Source organism: Lepeophtheirus salmonis, chromosome 3, assembly GCF_016086655.4.
Source record: "Lepeophtheirus salmonis chromosome 3, UVic_Lsal_1.4, whole genome shotgun sequence".
NCBI classification, from domain to species: Eukaryota; Metazoa; Arthropoda; class Copepoda; order Siphonostomatoida; family Caligidae; genus Lepeophtheirus; species Lepeophtheirus salmonis.
In genome coordinates this window covers 33,206,133-33,225,444 of record NC_052133.2, presented here as the reverse complement: position 1 = coordinate 33,225,444, position 19,312 = coordinate 33,206,133, and the positions used below count along the sequence as shown (strand labels likewise).

General features: G+C 30.8%; 1 protein-coding gene across 2 annotated transcripts; it reads right to left on the bottom strand.

Moving 5' to 3' along the window:
* Positions 1 to 3,346: 3,346 nt before the first annotated feature.
* LOC121115354 (nose resistant to fluoxetine protein 6-like) lies at positions 3,347 to 11,644 on the bottom strand. 2 transcript variants are annotated; one of them, XM_040709090.2, is made up of 13 exons: positions 11,397 to 11,644; positions 11,025 to 11,332; positions 10,741 to 10,955; positions 8,941 to 9,020; positions 8,686 to 8,882; positions 8,292 to 8,623; positions 8,039 to 8,236; positions 6,672 to 6,798; positions 6,077 to 6,287; positions 4,608 to 4,750; positions 4,425 to 4,540; positions 3,586 to 3,620; positions 3,347 to 3,526 (listed from the first exon to the last, which is right to left on the bottom strand). In XM_040709090.2, exons 1-12 carry the CDS (start codon positions 11,611 to 11,613, stop codon positions 3,602 to 3,604), a joined length of 2,163 nt encoding a protein of 720 aa, XP_040565024.2. In that variant the 5' UTR covers positions 11,614 to 11,644; the 3' UTR covers positions 3,347 to 3,526; positions 3,586 to 3,601. The 2 variants fall into 2 exon arrangements, with proteins under 2 accessions (XP_040565024.2, XP_040565023.2); XM_040709089.2 differs by having other exon boundaries at positions 3,347 to 3,620.
* Positions 11,645 to 19,312: the final 7,668 nt, after the last annotated feature.

Genomic DNA, 19,312 nt, shown 5'->3' with positions numbered 1-19,312 from the left:
TATTTATACAACATAATATTTCTACTTGAATACATTTCAGGGGTGTCCGCATGGGGCGGAGGGGGGCTGTAGCCCCATATATATAATATAAATATATAATCCTTTGGACTCCTCTTTAATTGTGAGTAGAAACCGGGGTCAGAGCCGCAATTAAGGGTCAATATTTTCTTATTCAAATGTTCTAACTTACATCCAATTTCTAATATGAAATGAGTTTGTTTTTTTAAATAATTATTCATTATATTTTTAAAATGACTTGTTTTGTCGTAAAGACCAAACCTTCTTATGACCTATTTAAAGAAATTGTGTTCATATTTCATTTAGTAAGAAAAATTTAATGTGGATGTTATTTTTACATTTATGACCTCCCCCCCCCCGGGCATAGTCCTTTGACTAGGAGTAGAATTGAAGATAGACATCAGAATAATTCAGGGGCGTCCGCATGGGGTGGGCTGGAGGGGGTGAAGCCCCTCCCCCAAAATTAAGGAATGTTTGTTTTTTACTATAATTTTTTTCGTAATTTGGGCAAATAATGGAGGAGAGCAATAAAGTTCGTATTTGAAATTTTTTGTGTATAGGTCTGGATTTTTGAATTTTTTATATCAAAAATTCAATTTCAAATTTAACTTTTGATATTTTATGGAAAAAAATATTTTTTTTTGTGAATGACTCTGGATTCTTGAATTTTTTTCAAAAAATTTCATTTCTTGTGAATAGCAAGGATTTTTGATTTTTTTTCAAAAAATTTTGTATTAGGAATTTTTTCCAATAATTTAATTTTCTGTGTCTATGGATTTTCGAAAAAAAATCCAAATTTGTTCTTTTTTTGTTAATAGCTATGGATTTTTGAACTCTTAAAAAAAACTAGCAAACCCCCCCCCCTCCCCCATTAAAAGAATATATATATATAACTCGGGGGACCCTCACTAATTGTATACTATTATGTTCTTAGAATGTCCTATACATATTAAAAAGTGAACGATGACGAAGAACTGTTTTTCCTTTTTCAATTCTTAAAGTTAGTTTTTTCATTAGAAATATATTCACTCTAGTAATAGGTCTTCGTGATGTTAACTTCTCTATCGATAGTAAGTATTCTCTCCATTCTGTGGTACAAATTGTTTTTTGCATAATAAAATAAATATAAATAAATATTCCATATTTCCCCTGAACTAATATTTTAAATGTTGAAGGTTCGTCTTTATAGTAGATTCATTTTTCCCCCAAAAAAAAAAAATGCAATAAATCATATAATAGACAGTGGTTAAGAATGATGAAAATCCATTGTAGAATGGGCATGTTAAGAAAAGAAACCGGAACTCAACATGGTAACCCTGACAATTTGAAATATGTTTGCAGAAGACAAAGAATAATGCTTATGACGTTTCATTTGATCAAAGGATATAAAGAAATTTTAGAATTACTCCGAATATTCTGTGACAACTAACTTACAGTTATAATTTTAAACAAAAGGGTTACGCTCCGTCTTTTATAGTAGTAACAAATGTTCAATTAGGTTTTCAATATAATTGAATCTTTTCCCCAGGAATTAAATAATAATGACAAATCCTTAGGAAAAGAAAATTCTTTCTTTATATTAACCAAAAAAAATCAAAAACACACCGGATAAAACATGTCCCACCGGTATAAATCAGAATAAAGCGATAATAGACCTGGTAATCCTGGCAATTTAAAGAATGTTTTGGGTAGGAGAACAGCTTAGCTGTCATGACGTAATATTGATTATTAAAAGCAGCCGTGAGAGGAAGGAAATAAACAAAAATCCTACTCTGAAATTACTTTGATGTCGAAAATAAACTTGAACTCAACAAATCCTCATTTATACCCTGACATACAATTTGAAATATGTTTACTCCAAGCATGGAGTAAACATTTTTAAGTCTTTCATAATTATTGATTGCTTATGATCTTCTGTTTCAAGAATTAAATTTGATCAGCTTTGAAAATAAAAATAAAGCTATTTTATAAGTTCTGTATAGGAGAAAAAAATCTTCAATAGAAAAGTGGAAACCAAAATATAAAGAAGGGTAATCTCTGTGTGTATAACATATGTCCAAGAAAACGGGAGTGGCTTTTTCTAATTGACAATCTGAACGTTTTTATTTTCCCTAATATTCTACTCTATTTGTTTTTTTGTACAACTAGGACTTACTAAAAGTTATTTTAAAAAACTTCGGGATGAAGGGATTAATAAAATTTAAAAAATATATCTAGTTGTTTTGCTGTACCTAAATTTGGTGAGTCAGCAAGTAGCAGCCACAGCTCTGGCTGTGTTTGATTCATCAGTGTTTATGAGCGAATACAACAGAAGAATGCACACAAATGATTCAATTATCCTTATTTTACAATATCCAGAAATTGCAAAATCGTATTTAGGTATCGTGGAAAGAGCAGTTTTTATGGAACTCCCTCCACCATTATACTTCAACGCCTTGATGAGATGGTTAAAATACAAAAAAAAAGACTTTAGTGAAGCAAAAATGTAAAAATCTTAGCGATACGCATTGGAATAGCGTTTTCAATCCTTGTGTCAGCTGGAATATGTCTTGTCCTTCATAGCAATAATCTTGGAGGCAATCATCTCAACTGCATAGTGGTAGGAAAGGAGACACACCGGTAATGCAAATTCTCCACATGATTTTCCTTATTTCAATAATGAGATTGTTCTCATCCTATTTACGGTTGCTGTGACATAAAAGATGACAATCAGACAAATAGCCATCTCACTACTAAATTTTGTACAGTTTGGGTGGTGTTTGAGCTTCAGAACTATTTGAAGTCAATGTCATTTGTGTTGATAAATATCTACTTCTTGGCCTCTTAATTGTGGTGAGTTTGCAAATTGTGTAATGATCGACATGTATACCGATCGATTGTGTAGTGAGGTTAATACTGGTTGATATGCAGATAGAAAAAAGCCTAGCTACCGTGACATCATGAAGTATTGAGCACCTTGGAATTATGAAACGTTTATCTCATACAAAATATTTATAAATTAATCAACGCCTTCTTTCAGCCCTTTGAGTGGAAGATACCAGCTATTCTAGGTTATAGAGCTTGGGGACGAGGCTTTGGAAAACCGGAAATCCCTGACGACTCTTCAGATTACTTCAGTTTAACGAGGGGACTATTACGCTAATGTGAATACGTTCAAACCTGGGCTTATCATGTCATATGATTGGGATTCTGATCTAGTACTTACCCAGCTGTACCTGGAACTCCTGCACACTCAGCGGATTCGGCACATTATTTCTCTTTCAATTAAAAAATGATTGACTATCAATTCATTGATAATAGCATTCCATCTTAATATTAAGGTAACATATTTCTTAAATATTGTAGTTTTTATTAAAATTACAATGAAAATACATATTTTGGAATGTACAAATTTAATATATTAATTATTTTACAAATATACATTAAATATTTTTTTAAATATAAAGATCAAATATTAAAATCCTTGAGGAGTCGGGTTACATTAGTGCATTTAACTCTAGTAATAGTCCTATGGAATATTTTTGTATCGATAATAATTATTAAAGATAAATGATTATTGACTATTACTTATTTTTGAGGTTATTCAACAGAGTTTATGATTCCTAATGAGTGGATAGAAATAAAATATATTATAAGAATGAATCTGTCATTGGTATACGGAAAGAAGTCAACAATAAATGTCACTAAACCTCATTTGCATTTTCCTCTCAGTCTTTGTTTAATATATTCATGAATCATGATCATGTATAGACGTAGGAGACAACAAACCTTCAACCCCCACCACCCCCATAAATGATGAAAAGTATCAATAATCGGGCAATTACCAATTGTCCAAATGTACCATATTTAAAAATATTTTTTTAGAATATAAAGAAATATTTTTTCCTATTAAATGAGAAATGGATTGAACACAATCAATTAAAAAATTTATTTCAAAGACTTTGTCACTTAGTGTTTCACATTTTTTTTTCTAAAAAAGTCAAACTATTTATATTAAAAAAGGAAAGAAAGGAATGGGCCTCACAGATTAATATTTGTTCCGGGCCCCGTTCACGCTAATACTGGTCCTTGGCTTATATTTATGTTTAGCCATAGGGAGAGGAGATAGGAGGACATGGGATGCCTATTGCCCCCCCATTCTCCCTTAAATAAGAAAAAAAATATAAATAATCGGTCAATTAATATGGTATATTTGAGTAATCGATCACCCAATTTGGGGGAAACTAAACAATATTCGTACAAGTAATAAGGTACATTCGGCCAATGTTTGACTTTTCTTTTAAAAGATAAGAAATAAAAATGATAGTCTCAGATATGCATGCAGTTTTTTTTAAATTTTCACATACGCCTATATGTAAAGAGTAAGATAAAATAAATTGAGGTTTATGATTATTATGGAGTATTACTTTTTAAACCCCTCAAATAAAATCCTTTCTACGCCATAAAAAGGCCATTCAAATATAAGAGATACAAAAAATGAAATGATCAGCGACACTCCTAGATGTCCAAAGAAGTGATATACCTGTAAGAAATAAAAAAATAGGATGCACAACTGTTGATACTTGGGATTCTTATCAGAGATTAGTTACCATTGTGGTCAATTCAAATCGAGTTACTTCTTTTCTTGAAAATAAAAATACCACTATGACGTTAAAGTGAACAAGGTATAAAACATATCCAAGACGATTTAGAGGTAAGAAGATGGAATTAGACAGAAAGGTATTCACACAACCTAATAGACAGTTGAATAATAAAAATAAATATTCACTAATATCTAAAAATATATATGCATATATGTATATAATTTAGAGACACAACGTTTCTTTATTTGCGTAAGGTACGATGTTCCCAAAATTCAACTTTTGATACGACGTTACCTTTATTGTGTCTTTCAACTTTTAATTAAAAAAAAAAATAATAATAATAATAAAAAGTCCCAAAATCAATTGTTAGTTAAGCAATAATTTCGTGAGAATTATGTTTTCCTCAATAATTGTCGTAAATTGTTCACCAGGGTAGGCCTTAGACCCCTACAGTCGCAGTGAGTCCTGGATTTAAATAGTGAAAGGGTAAAAAAGGCCTCGCATATAATTTTTTGTTTATTTAAAAGGTCATTTTAGAAAAATAACAAATAAATTTTCAAAATAAAATTTGATTTCTTAAAAATTATTATTTTTATTTACTCTATAAAAAAGAAAATAAATAAGATTCATAATCAAATTTCTAGCCATCTCTATACGGATTGGGATTAAGCCGGGTATGCAATCTGTTTTGTATTGGACCCCGTAATAGATCGGCCCTGTTGTTTACAACTAGCTTAATAAGAGCTAATTCAAATTCACCCAATCAACTTTTAGAGTACTGATCAAGGGAAAATAAGTATAAATATCGACGACTGAAATCAAGATAAATACAGAATACATATTTATGTTCATGAAGTGAAGTGAACGTCGTGTTGAAGGAAGGTATTATTATAAGGGATCACTTAAACTTTATGCCTTAAAAAAAAAGTTATGAAAAAGAGTAGGCGACTCCCACAATATACATATATATTGTATCTCTTAAGAGGTCTGTGGATTGTAATTATTCCAACTCTACTTCAACTGTATCCCAGAATAAAGTTATTCAAAGGCGGGAAAAAGTTTTTATCCGCAAGTCCAAGTTGAGTCTCAAGTTTTGCTGAAAGGTCCTCAAGTCCTTGTATGCTTTCATTGAGTACAGCTGTTCAAGTCTTCAGAAAATAAAAGATATTCGAAAGAATACCTTATATCAAGTAAAAAATAAAGAAATGATTTTCGAGTCCAAGTCAAGTCTCGAATCTTTGATTGTGTGATTAAGTCGAGTTGCAAGTCTTCAAAATATGGACTCAAGTCGAGTCGCAAGTTCCAGTCCCCACCTTTGACATTAGTACAATAGTTGTTTGATAAAAATATGTTAAGCACTCATGAAATTTCTTTTTGGTTGTATAAACTGTTGAATCTAAACAAATCTCATTTCGAGGATAGAAACAATTGATTTTCTTTTTATAAAACCTCAAAATATTATTTATAAAATTTACCACCATATCCTTTATAGCAAACATAAATCAACCATGAAATTGATATGCCCCATGACAGTCTTCCTATTGACGCAAATATAACAGCTTCTGTAGTAGTAAAACAGCCCCGATTATGAGTACAATCAACATTCATAGACCAGCTGTTTGTAAAGCCATACATTATGGAAAGGAATGGTATCAAAAATATGCTCCATCCAATTATAAGTTGAGCCTTTATTTAAAGAAAAAATGTTACATATTGATAAACATACATATTTATAATCACTAGTGTTGAGTTTCGGCAAGGAAATCAAAAGGGTTAAAATTTCAATTGACTCTGTTTGAACAGGTATCATAGTAAATTTCAGCCTTGCTCCGATTACACGTAATTTTTTAGAAAATAAATTTGAAGGCTAAAAAATGATGGTTATAAACGACCTTGTTTTTTTTTTTGTTTTTTTTTAGAAAGAAGGAATTTCGGTCAACGATTTCAATATATGCCTAGACCCAAGTATTGATCCGGACCGTTCTAGAAAAATTATTCTAAGACGGGCCCACAAAAAAATCGATCTCGTACCGAGTCTCAAGACTGATAGTTACTTATATACTTGAATACCTTGCTAAGCCCTCTTTCTCTGTGTATATTCTTTTTCCAAAGAAAATAGCCAAATATCATTCCATAAATATAGGGGGAAGCACGAGTGTAGGTCATTTGATAGAAATAATTCCCCCAAAACGGATCCCTGTTTAATAAATATAATATCAATTTAGTATATTTGTCGTGTACAAGTTGTAACTTGTATAAGGAAACTGTACAAGTTGCAACACAAAAAAATAAAATGAACAATTTTATATGAATAATTTAAAGAGGGAGAAACCCCCTAATTAAGGAATTTTTCCATTTCACTTGATTTTTTTTTTTGTCTGAATTAAAAAAATTTTACTCGAAAATATGAGTAATAAGTTTTTTTGAAAGATATATTCCTTAAAAAAAGGTCATTCGGGAAAATTATGCAGCAGAGTAAAAACTTTAATACTTGAAAAAAAAAAAAAAAAAAATTTAAATTGACACCCCTCCCCCCCCTTTAAAAAAAGAAAGAAAAATATCGTATATATATAATGCTGCGGACTCCCCTGGTAATGCAGATAATTTTGAAAAAAAATCACAACTTTTCTTAGAGATATTGAATAAAAACTGATTTCCAGGGGTAAAACTAATTTATTGAGTTTGTGTAGCTAATGCTCAGCCAGGTAGTGTTCTAGAAACTAAAGTACTCACGTTAAATAATTTTCTTTCCTTAAGCTATTATTATTCATTCATTCTTGAGGAGAGGACATCTATTATTGAGTAACTACGTGTGAGTCAAGGTTAATAGAAATACAATAACGCGTGTACGACTGATATTTGACTTCCACCACGCTTTTAATATTGACGTCATAGTAAATGAGTGGTTGTGTGTTTTGTCAAAATCTGATTTTTTCCCCCAAAAAAAAGTCGCTATGCGATATCAAATTGAAAATTCTAGCAATAGTGACGTCATAGACTATGAGTGTTTGCATGTTTTGTCAAAATCTGCCTGTGTTGCCCAGCAGTTTGTACATTATATCAGATTTAAAATGCTAGTAAGCCCAATTACATGAGGGTCTAACCTTGTAATTCTATTTACCTTGGTGTGAATGCTAAAGAGAAACATTGAGTAACACTGATGATTTATTATGTAGTTATCTTCTATATTTTTAAAGTAAAGTTTGTGTGTTCGAAAAAGCCCAATAACTCCAGGCAACGCCATTACTACCACTAGTACATTATAAAAAAGTAATTTAAAGAGATCAAATTGGAATAATAGCATCAATGAAACGGTGGGAAATAAAATGACTGATTTTGTGATTAGATATGGTGTTAGGGGACATGTGAATAGTAACTTGGACAGCCTGCTTAAGGAAGTTTCACCTAATATATATATAAATGTAAATTATACATACCTAAACGACACAGTATTAATGGGCCCCCAATCATTAATAAAGGTTAAAACTCCAGGAATTAGCGTGGAAACAATCAACAATGTGAATAAAAGCATTTGTCCTAACTTCTCATTTTTCCAAAGAATCCACATGACCAAAATACCCAATAAGTACAGCTGAAAGTCACAGGCTAGATACCATGTAGGCCTCATGCAAGCACTACAATTATAAAATATAACATGGATAAATGAACATAAATATGGATCTTGATTACAATTCTGGCATCACATAGTTGTTGATATAAAGCAGATTGGTCCACCAATACTTTTGGCAATTATGTGTAGACTCTATCATTAAATTCCAAAAGGGCCCTTCTCCTAAATGTTGAATCAAGTTGGAGCAAAAGAGTATTATGATTGCGTAGACAGGAGTTAAACGAATGTAACGATGTATAAAAGCCTTGACAAAGTTGAGACTACCCATTGATTTGTCTAATTTCTTCAAAGTAATAAAAGCTGTCAGGAATCCTCCAACAATAAAAAATGTGTCAACACTTGGATAACTCATGGCTCCAAATAATGGGAAAAACACCCAATCTCCATAAAACTGAAATTTATATCATTATTTAGTAAATCAAAAATTTAATTATTGATTGTTAATTTGCCTACATCAGTCATTTTAAATAAATTGGAAGGCTGCTGCATACTTGTATAAATGTACCATGTGTGGCCCAATACGATCCAAACAATCGATAAAAATCTTAAAGAGTCCAAAGTTGCCAATCCTTTTCTGGATTGTGCATGGTCTAGAAGGCTTTTGGCATTTCGTGTGACCGAAAAACACAAAAGTATTTGAGCAAATTTTTCTAGAGTTAAATAGGAAAATAACTTAAAACATATTCATGAATACAGAAAAATAATTACTTGAAGTCCATTTTTGATCGTATAAAAGATCAATGCCTGTTCCAAAAATGGATAAAATGACAAAGGAAATAATAATGACCCTATTTGAATAAAATATTTGATAATTAATTAGTTATCCAATTAAAATTAAACATACTTTGTTATTTACTTATTCTTTTGTCTCAACCCTATTTTATAAGTTAGTTTACTTATACTAATAGCAAATTAATGTAAATTAGCTTCTTTTTTTTAAACAAGACAATTTATCGTTGCAATTGTAGATTTCCTAACTGGCACAACTAGATAATACGTTCAAAGTCATCTATCAACATTTATTACTTACATGTACATATTCAAAATGATGAAAATATTTATTGTTTTTATAACATTTTTAATCGGAATAAGTGACATATTTCTTATAATTTTCAGTCGAAATTACTTAAGAAAAAAAGAATATACTTTTTAAACCAAGTATCAGTACTCGTGTTTCGTAAATACTACAACTGGTACGCTCCAATACGGTTCGGTAAGTTTTTAACCTCGATGTATAATCACATATCAAATATTTTGATAGTATAAAATTTTGGTTATTTTTTTATATATTTAATTAAAAGAATTAAATTGTGAGGTAAGATTTTATTCTATAAGTATCCTTTCATATCACAAATAATTTATGTATTTGTTTATACAAACAAGAGATAATGACTTACAAAATGACAAAATACATCCCTGTTGACGAAAACCCAGGGATAATTTAAATAAATTTTGCAATTACAGGTACATTTGTATCAGGCAAAATATTTTTTTTCAACAGGTTGCAATATTGTGACTGCTAATCAGTTACCGGAAAATATAGAAAAGGTCATTTTTTTTTTTTTTTTTTTTGCAAAAAAATATGTAAATTCATAAATAATAGTATTATATAACCTTTTATAATTTAAATCGACCTTTGTTTTTTAGAGAAGTATATTTAGGAATAATTTATTTGTACAGAAAATAAATTATTAAAGAATAAAATATCAAAAAAACTTGAAAAATTACATTAATTATATTTAAGAAAATATTTTACTATTATACCGTACCGCAACGCGTACTGTTCAGGGGGTACCCGGGTCGTACGTACCGTGGGTTTAGCGTAACGTCCCATCCCTAATGAATACTAAGGAATAAGTACTAAATTATAAACTTAAGAACATATAACTACAAGTATCAACGTACTTGGCCTCATCCTTTCTTGGAACTTAATTTAGACTCAAGTCCGTATTTTAAATACTTGATAGATGACTTAGGTCAAAGTCGAAGAATCGAGACTAACTTGGACTTGACAGCTTAAAATCGAGATTTTACAGAAGTTGAGATTATTTTTTAGCAACTTTTATCATTTTTATTTTTTTATCTTGATATAAAATGCTTTTCAAAATATATTTTTGATATGGAAAATGACTCAATTCGAGTGGAAACTCCGATTCTTAATAATTCAGATTGGATTTGTTTGTACCCAGTGATTTTAATTTATTATAACCAATTTATGTATAATAGACTCAACAAAAGTCTGGAGGCTCAAACTAACAAATTTATCATTATAGACTTGAGATGAGCTAGAAATAAATCTGAGAACTGGAACTACATTGGCTCATTAAAATATTTAAAGAATTGGATTTGTGAGTAAAGATTTGAGACTCAATACAAAAGACATTAGACTCTACTTGAATTTACAATATAGGGGCCTTCCATCAACTCTGAACTGTAATTAGTTTAAAGTCGACTAATTTTTCATAATTTTCTCAAATTGAATATGTTTTGTATATATTATATACTTACAGCGTTGCAATATCTATCGTCGAAAAAACTTTGTGATCTTGTTGAATATAATTTAAATTTGTCAGATAATAAGTTACCGGGCTTTTTTCTAACTTATTTAACGTAATTGATTGAAAAAATTGATTGATTGTGGATGTTAATGCCGCTTGAAGTGTTTTAATATCACATGTTGAAGGAACACAAAGTCCTAGAACAGGCTTTTGAAGAATAAAACCCTAAATAAAGTAGAGATGTAAAATTCTTCATCACGTGAAAATTATTGCAGTATGTTTTTGAATTAATACCTCTATTAAGTCTCCAAAGAGATGATTACCCCCATTAGTGAATATTTCATTCCATTTAAATCCATATTCTTTGTGTCGATATGGGTGTGAAGGCATTGGAAGAACTTTCATATCTTTATATGCGCTCAAAAACTTGGCCCATTGAGTAAGATTGATTGCAGATTTTAAATTATAAGGGGATAAAGCCACAATAAATTGTCCCCTAAAGCCCTCATTTGCTCGTATCGAAACACATTCATGATAGTCCCCAAGAATGTGTGGATTACCATTTAATACTCCAGATCCAAAGTTTCCAGATGAGTCTAACACTTTGAGAGGAAGAATATAATTAGATCCAATTCTAAATTTTACACTTATAATTATTGAACATACTCCGAAAAGAATACTCCTTTAAGGACTCCACTTTAAGCCCGTCCAATACATGCTGCGAAGATGAAGAACAAGAATAATCACTCGAATATTGAGATAGTTTTTGTAATAGGGAATATCCAATGGAATATTCCTTATTAAAAGGAAATCCAACATCACTTATGGCTCCTTGAATTCCTACATAAAGAAGACTTAAAACACCAGCAACTTGGATCTTCATTCTCTGTGTGTTAAGTGATAACGATACTATTACAATACATAATATCAATGTAGTATGTTGTTTGCTTAAAAAACAAAACATTTTTGTGCTAATACCTGATATATGAAATGAATCGAACCTATTCTTCATATTGTAACAATTAGATACAAATACACAGGGACACAACCATACACGGAGTCAAACCTGTAAATACGGGAGGGAAGAGCTGCTCTCTAAAGTAGGGCTGGAACCATAGGGGCCATTGCCCCTCCCCCTTTTTAAGAAATATTTAAATAACAAAATTGTAATTTATCATTAAGAAGGTTATTCGATCAAATTTTATCCCTTCTAAAAAATAAAGTTGTTCATTTAGTTACAACCCCCCTCCCCCAAACGGCCCTGATGACGTCACCATTATATGATTTACCCTCCCTTCTTGCAAATACATTTCGGTGCCGATGCTCTAGTTACTAAAATATTGTTGTCAAATTTGTCGAAAAGACAAGGGTTTTTTTGGATGCTCAATTTGACTACGAATCCAACAAGGACTTCGATTAGTTATAACTCCCCAACAAATCATCATTGTTACTCTCCGTCATTGATGAGCATGTAGTGACTATAGTCGTTTGTTGTTTTTAATATTATTTTGTGTACTTATATTGAGTCAAGTAAAAAGTTCTGAGCGTTTTTCGCGAGATGTCTTGAATGAGCTATATGAGTCTATATCTCACGATTAATGCATTGCATAAAAAAAACACTTAAAGGTGAAGCGTATACTAAAAAAAAGTTCATATAGTTGTGTGTTTGGTGAAGTCAGTTGTGTGTTAGAGCGTAAAAAGTGAATTCTTCAGTATAACTAGATCCAAAGTGAAAAGGCGAAGCAGGTGGCAACACAAAACTGTGCTGTTTATGGACACAATACAGTATGGAATTCAACAGCAAAGTGGGGATTCCAACGATTCCATTCTGGTAATGTGTACGTCGAAAATGTCGATATAATAATATAAATTGTCGACTTGGACCAGCATGTGAGTACTTATTCCATTGCTCAGAAACTGAAAATTAACCAGAAAATCGTTTGAAACCATTTAAATCGGATAATCCTAACTATGTTAATTTTATTGCCAAAATAGAGCAAAAAAACACTCAACTTTTTACTTCACCTATTGGCTATTACATATACCTAGTATGTAAATAAAAGTATTAGACACCCACCCCTCCTCACTAGTTAAAATTTCAAACCCTCCCCCCCCCCCTTCCCTAATATAAATGTCAAACTCCGCCTATGATATTATGCGAATATTAAGTACCTATTTAGGTGCGTTCGCAGGAAGGGGGCTTGGAGGGGCTGTAACCCCCCACCACAAATTTAGGAATTTTTATTCTTTTAATAGGAAATTTTATATGAGAAAAAAGGGCTAAAAAAATTCTACGGACTATAAAAAATAAAAAATATTTGGTCCCTTTGTACAAAGTTCAAACTCACCTATGGACGCAATTAATCCATAGAAAGTTTCAAGGGGTAGGGCAGTCTGGGATCAAACAGGAATATATGAGCGTTTGGAGGCTTGCCCTAAGAAATTGGGTGGATTTGTAAAATGATTCATGTTTACCTGTTACAAGTATTAGCTATCAATTGCACATAAGGAGCATTAATTCGAAATATATGAAATCCTGTAAATTTCAATAACGAAAAAAGTGAGTTACGCATATGAGACCCTACTAATGGTCCACAATACTTTCTTTGTGCACACTAAAAATTGACGTTAGTAAAATATATATATATATACATATTGCTTATCTTCATTTAAAGACTCTTAGCATTATTTGAATACTAAAGTGATTTATGTTTATGTAAAAGTTCATTAAAAAAAAGAATTAGGAATTGCACATTTATTTAATATAGATAAATTATCTTCATTTCATCAATATTAGTCCTGTTTGACTACGTTACAAAAAAGTGATTTTTTTGCGTAAATTAATTAAATAGGAAAATAACTAAATAAGTCCTGAAACTACATATAACAAGAATAAAAGCTATGTCAAAAAGGCCATACTGGACCCCGGAGGACTTAACATTGTGAACTCTTTTGAGACACTTTTGGGGCCCTCTACAGGCCTGATGCCAACCCCTTGAATACACCATTTGGGTGCATGTCGAGTAGAAGGCCTGCAGTATCCTTCATCCAAACACCGAGGCCCACAAAGTCACTGTCAACTAGCACTGGAACGCCATAACAGATGACTACATCCACAGCAGGTGCCAGACCTTACGCTCTCGCCTGGAAGCCATTCATTAATTAAAAGAGCTCAGACACGAATATCTATTTAAAGTATTAATTTTTGGGGAAATTCTATAGTTAATAAATAGATTATATCTTGTTGAAGTTTAAAATTGAATGTGTTTATATTTTAATGAGCCCCTCGGTATATGGACTTCAAAGACAATTCCTAGGTCGTATGGAGTAATTGTTTCTATAATGTTTACTTGTACTTAATCATTAAAAAATACAATTTGCAACGCTGGCCCAAGGATTTATCAGAATATTGTGTTCATAAAATTGACGATAATTTGTCAAAGACTAAAAATGTAATCAATATTCTATTTTTCGAAAAATAAATGATTCTATTACGGTTTTTAGACAAATTACATTTATTGATTTATTTTATAAGTATAAATGGCATTTTGCTCATATATATAGTTTTTACTTGAATAAAAAAGTATGAGCCCTCGTATGATTTCCTCTAAATACTCCAATTTGACATGTTTCCACAATGTCAAACATGGTATGTTTTGTATGTTTATACCATAAAATGACCAAAAACCCTTTAATGCAGATCTGTTGTTTATAATACAAACATACATACACACAGCATTGTTATAAATAAATTAACTTGTCCAAGAAGCTTGGTTAGTTATTATTATTCTTATAATTATGGTTATTGCAGCAACTTTTGCCATAATAATAAAACTTTTCTTAATTATATTTCCTTTATTTATTAAAGCTTTGACCTTTATGTCAGTAGGCCGGACATTGAAATTTGAATATACCATAAACTACTGAAGACATTAGTTGTTGTTTTTTTGTTATTTTTAAATCTAAAAAATAAAATTTTAAGAAAAAATTGTAAATATTAAATTTTTTGGAAATTTTTTTTTTTTCAAATAATAAATTTTTTGAAAAAAAACAAAAATCCACAGCTATTCAAAAAAAATTTAAATTTTTTCAAAAATTCATAGCCATTATCAAAAAATTACATTTTTTGGGAAAAATTTCAAAAATTAAATTAAAAATATGAAATTATTTAGAAAAAAATTTATTTTTTTAGAAATTTTATCATAAATCTACAGCTGTTAGAAAAAATTAGAATTAGAAAAATTAAATTATAAATAATATATTTATGGAAAAAAATTTAAAAAATCCATGGTTATTTTTAAAAAATAAATTTTTTAGAAAAAATTTCAAAATATATAATTTAAAAAAAATTATTTAAATATTAAATTTTTGTACAAAAATTTCAAAAATCCATAATATTCGCAGAAAATTAAATTGTTTGCAAAAAAAAAAATTCCATTAAATTTTATTTTTTTTTTTTTAAATATTACATTCCCTAGTAAAAAGCAAAAATTCCGTAATTTGGGGTGGGATATAGCCTTCCATACCATCCCTGCAGACAACCCTTATAAGTAAAATTAATATTTAAATGACTTTGTGTAATTGTTAACTTATTATTGGTTTTTCATTTACCAAAGCTGCCATTAATATTATCTTATTGTTGAAGAGAGATCATAAAGTAATCACTATTGCGTGAAAGACGAAGAGTTACTCTTAGGATTTTTGATGAAGTTACAAGTGTAAGTTCTCGTCGGACTCTGAGTAGGATTAATGATCGACATCGGAATAATTCGTGCTTATGTCATTACTAGATACGAAGTGAGGTTTCATGAGACGTCATGAAAGCTATACTCCTCTTCTCCTACATATTCTTCAAAATATCAGAGTGTAATGACATATAATAATATTTCCATCTATGGTCATGACTTCATTTCTTAATTTTCAGCTTCTACATCGTTTTTATCATCCATCTGAGGAAAAATAAGATTAAACACACTTTGTTTATATTGAAACAACAAATCTTTATACTAGTATCGACGCTTGTCATTAAAAATCAAGTGACCAGTACAAAAAGCCACCCTGGATGTATGTATCTTTTAATTACTTGATCGATTAATTATTATTGCGATACAACGTTCATACCTAAGACAAATAAATACATAGAAATATACAATATTCCATTGAGATTAGATTGGTAAATCTTATCATATGTGACAAGAGATGAAATAATATAATGTCAATAGTTACATTTAAAGATTAGCAGGAAATATCATATACGAATTAAGACTCTATCATATACATACATACAGGATGGGGACCCAAAACTTGCAGTGAGATTACTAAATTATGAAAAATTTGATTTTTATGGAATGAAGAGAAAAAAAACTCAGAACGAAATTGTGATATGGTTAAATACTATATTTAGCTACTGTTTTTATTCAATACGTCCTCATTCAAAAGCAAAAACAGCCTTGACACGCCAGTGAACAGATTGCAGCTCTTGACGATGAAGGCCATATCCATGGCATATTACGCTGTCATGACGGTAGCTTGGACTGAATTTCAATTTGGACAAGATTTGCGGCAGACATTCTCTCTAATACGACCAAATTCCAAAGTCCCGGGGGTTGAGGTCTGGCCCAGAGGAGGCCCACATGGAGACCATGAGGTCAGGCCCAAAAGTCAGCCATATTGTCACTGTAGAAGTTTAGGTTCTTCTTGGCTCTAAGGGACTGTAATGGACTTCTTGATGTTGTAGGCAGTCCGGATGGAGATGCAAATGGTCTCTACAGCCTTCTCGGCACTACACATTGCTTTTTTTACACTTATAGTTAAAGGATAACAATAGAACTTGTTCAGTTTTGTTTCAACTCTCGTTTGGTTGAGTAATGTAACCTCGTAATTAAAAATAACGGGGTTGAAATCGTAAGTCAATACCACTACAAGTTTTGGGTTCCCCCTCCGTACATTATCACGGCTTTATCTCACTAACACAAAAATTTACACTGTATTTTATTGTCAGCTGTCCATGTTTCTGTTTCTTTTCCGCTTATTAGTAGTATTCTGAACTTTGATTGGTTGAATTTGAATAAGCTCTGGTTGAGTGTTGAGCTATTTTCAACAATTATGAATTGGGAAGAATTGGCTATCTACCACCTGATTTTGGGCCATTTTTATGTTTCTTTTGGACGGAATGGTTCCAAAGTACGGATTTGATGATGTTATGAAAGACAATTTGTATTCTTATTTGCTTAATAAAAACTCAGAAATGTGGAGGGTTACTCCAAATGTAGGAAAAATTGTTTTTGACGTATTAGCTATACAAAACCCGGTCCAATATCAATTTAGTTTTGTAAATACGTCCGTACCCTTGTATCACTATAGTAAAAGAATACCGAACAACACTAATACATACCTACATACATATCATCTCTGGAGCTCCATGATTATACATATAAATATGTGATGTGTGGGTTTAGTTTTAACCTGCGTGTCAGATTATTTATTTGCCAAAATGCCATAAATATAATTAATTTTGTTATATAAATTTTGTCGAAAAAAAATTAAAAAAACATTGATATAAAATGTCATCCAAAAATATATCTTCAAAAAAAATTTATACACAATCCCCCTTCACCTCACAAAAGACAAATCCTAGTCACGGACCTGTAAGCGTGGCTCTAAAATAGCTAAATGCATCCCAAATGAAAATATATAAATTTCAATTTTTTATAAAAATGATATTTTATTTATTTTTAGGGAGATTGAAAAGTCATCAATTAAATTTCAATTCAAAATTCATACACCTAAATAACTTGTTTTCAAACATAATATATTCATTCTGAAGTTGTGGTCGATTTATTCAATAACCAAAAATTGTCGTCAATTCTGCCACTTTTTTCAAATTTTAACCCATGATTCAGTGCTCCAATTAATGCAAAGAGAGAATTGATAAGCAAAATTCATGGAGTTCCGAAATATTGTTCATTTTCAAAAACAATAAGTATTTAAATTTTTGGTCGAATACCGAATTGTCCGTATTTTGGAAGCCAAACTAGTTTTCAAATACCACTAAAAAGAACTGCATAGATTCTTGAATTATGTACATAATTTTATTTATAATACGATTATACTTAGTATTTAAATACCTATTTATTACACCTACACCCATTATTAGGGTAATTTTAATTGAGTATTATATAACTGAGCCTAAAACTTTGCTGGTCTAAAAGTAATTACTGAAAATACGGGAACGGTATTTGCATTTCTAGTAAATTCATTTCCTACAAAATTCAAGCCGGGACATTTCATTCCCATTTTTAAGATATTTAGTAGCGTCATAAGATTTATATTTCTGAACTAGTTAGTAGGTTTTGTGTATACTGTACAGGGAGGACTGAGTTAGTAGTCGGCACTGGAGGTGACTAGTGATGAATAGGAGACGGATATGATTAATAGTGTTTATAGATTAGAAATGACGTCATCATACATCTTTAATAGTTAATTTTTTATCTCACTTTCCAAATCCAAATCCCCGAATAAAAGAGTCAAAGAAAAAAACCTTCAAAAAATAGAATAAACTAACCCCAATTGTATAAAGCAAGGTTAATAGAAATACAAGGTTAGACCATCATGTAATCGGATTTCCTAGAATTTTCAATCTGATGTATTGTGCCAACTACTGGAAAAAGAAGGCAGATTTTGACAAAACACCCAACTACTCATAGTCTATAACATCACTATTGCTATATTGGGACAAACAGCTATTTGGGATCTAAAGTTTAGATCTATGTTTTTTATTTTTTTAATGAGTAAAAAAACCATATTTTTTTAGAAATTGACAATAATTCTTCTTTTTTTTAAATAAGAAAATTATGACGTCGTATTAACCTAGTGGACGTTATAACTTATAAGGTTTTTTAGCTTGCCCGTTCTTTTGGAGTTGGCAAACTGAAGAGTGAATTTTCTTTTTCAAAGCTGTTATGCTTATTATTTAACTCTTGAGTAGTGAGCTTCCTTTTCTGTTACATACACTTCTATAAAAAAGCGGGATGAACATTTGTGTGTTCTCATAAAAGACGGAGAGTAATCTTGATGATTTATTGAGAGGTTTTAATAGCAAATCTTTTTTGTACTCAGAGTAGAATTAAGGATCGACGTAGAAGGAATTCTTGGCATATCTTTGTTTATTTTTATCTTCTCATCCTCCCTCGCCACAGCTGCTTCTAGCTTATCTAATGAAACATCACGACCTTCAAAACACTCTTCAAATTGTCAGGGTTGATTTTTGGGGGTTTTTTATTTTTTAAATGCCCAAAATGCTCCCTATGACCATTATTAGTTCATGGTACATCTCTCAGCTCTTGAGTAAATATGTATAATTGAGGAACACCTTAGTAGGGTATTATGATATTATCTAGCTTTTATTTCAGTATGTACCTTACATATACATATATGTGAGTACAAATGTATGTAATTTGAAGTTACAAACAAGAAGTATGCTTTAAGAGAAAACCGTCATTTCGCGTGTAATAGTTGCGAGGATTACATACACACACAAAACTACTGCATGTCCTGTAATGAGTATTCAAAGGTTGTAATCT